General features: G+C 38.4%; 1 protein-coding gene across 1 annotated transcript; it reads right to left on the bottom strand.

The window, feature by feature from the left end:
- Positions 1–5: 5 nt before the first annotated feature.
- On the bottom strand, positions 6–1,533 carry LOC105155272 (tryptophan aminotransferase-related protein 4-like; the record flags this gene model as incomplete). The annotated part of the gene is made up of 4 exons (XM_011071146.2): positions 6–205; positions 293–573; positions 674–969; positions 1,342–1,533. Coding segments are annotated over 4 exons (969 nt in total), but the record flags the coding sequence as incomplete, so codon positions are not given.
- Positions 1,534–1,539: the final 6 nt, after the last annotated feature.

Below are 1,539 nucleotides of genomic sequence, written 5' to 3'. Positions count from 1 at the left end.
TGGTTCTGCTCTTCCATGGATACTAGCTCTTTCAGACGATCCAATAGTAAGTTAAAGTCATCAGCACTCTTCACAAGGCTAAGACGGACATAACGATCCTCTGCATTAAATGAGCCACCCTCGCGGCCTAGGATGTTTGCTTCATGATGGAGTACTTTGTGGCAATTTGAATCTTCTTCCTTGGCGCATTTCAGCCATGCGAAAGCTGCGAAGATAGCATAAAACTTTATTAGCATGACGAGGAACATTTAAACGCTTAATTAAGCTTTTATTTAGTACTTCCAATAATCACCTGGAGATGCTCCTCTCACTGTTTGGGAATATTTGCAGAACGAAGGTGGGATTTCTTGGAGTTTGAAACGCTTTGACAACGACAAGACGTGGTTTAGTTTTGTCCATCGACCTCTCATTGTTTTGTATGCGAAGTTGAAAATTCCTTGGCCACCATCTTCAAGAACTACCTTGATGAGCTTTAATGCTCTTAGTTGAGTGTCCTTTGATGTGCCGGAATCAGCCAATGACTTATATTTCAGCATGTTTTCGTATACATCCTTGTCTTTCACTATAGCCCATCTGTGACATATAGAAGGATCAATTACACTAACTTTTGGAAAAAGTTCACTGTAGATAACTATCATCATCAATTATATGTAGAAAGAAGAGCTTTTCTTACCCGAATCTACTCCCAGCATGGCCAGTTAACTTGGACATTGTAAAAATCATTAGGTCTTCATCGGCTGGGGCTGGAATTGCGGTGTAATGCGGCCAATAATAAGCATAGTCATGAATAGTTTTCACAGAAGGGCCTTCTAAGACAGCTTTCTTTAAGTTGCCGTCTGGATTATTTGGCGAAGCTACAAACTCAATCACATTTTCAATAGTATTTGAAGTACCGTTTCTCAATAAGGATGCATCTCCATGAAACTCAAACAGCTTTGCTTTGAAGAATTCTGTTTGTTCTTTATAAACCTGTGAACCACAAGGTGAAAATATGTATTACTTCTCGTTGTTATTTCTGTACACGTTTCAATTTTATCAATATCCGAGTTAAAAGCAACAAAACCCCGAATAAATGGCCAAATCCATTTGAAAAAAGAAGTGACAATATGATCTATAGAACATTTAAAAAGGAAAGGCCAATACGACTTCGTGACGTTGGAGTTAGTGAGCTTCTTATGTAAAACTTCAGCGTTCAAGTTGCTATTTCTTGTTTTGTTGAGGGAAGTTTTGTACTTATTAATACTTTCAAATATGAATAAAAGTCAACAATCGACCCACAATTTCCTAACACATAAAATCAATTACTGTTGCATAAAATTTATGGCAAGGATTTAAACGTACCGGATAGAAAGGCTTTTCTGCAACGACTTTGGCAGGTGAGGACATATTCATGGAAAGGGCGTAAACTGCAGCGTTGAGGAGTTGGGTTGAGCCAGCTCCAAAAACAATGTATCTTCCATCTGTGACTGCATTCTTGGTGATGGCATGTAGCTTTCGAATGTTCTTTTCCAGTTCTTGTGAAATGTAAGAATTATCCGA

Source organism: Sesamum indicum, unplaced genomic scaffold, assembly GCF_000512975.1.
Source record: "Sesamum indicum cultivar Zhongzhi No. 13 unplaced genomic scaffold, S_indicum_v1.0 C01205, whole genome shotgun sequence".
NCBI lineage: Eukaryota > Viridiplantae > Streptophyta > Magnoliopsida > Lamiales > Pedaliaceae > Sesamum > Sesamum indicum.
The sequence above is the reverse complement of the archived record's forward strand: the minus strand, read 5'-3'. Positions and strand labels throughout refer to the sequence as shown.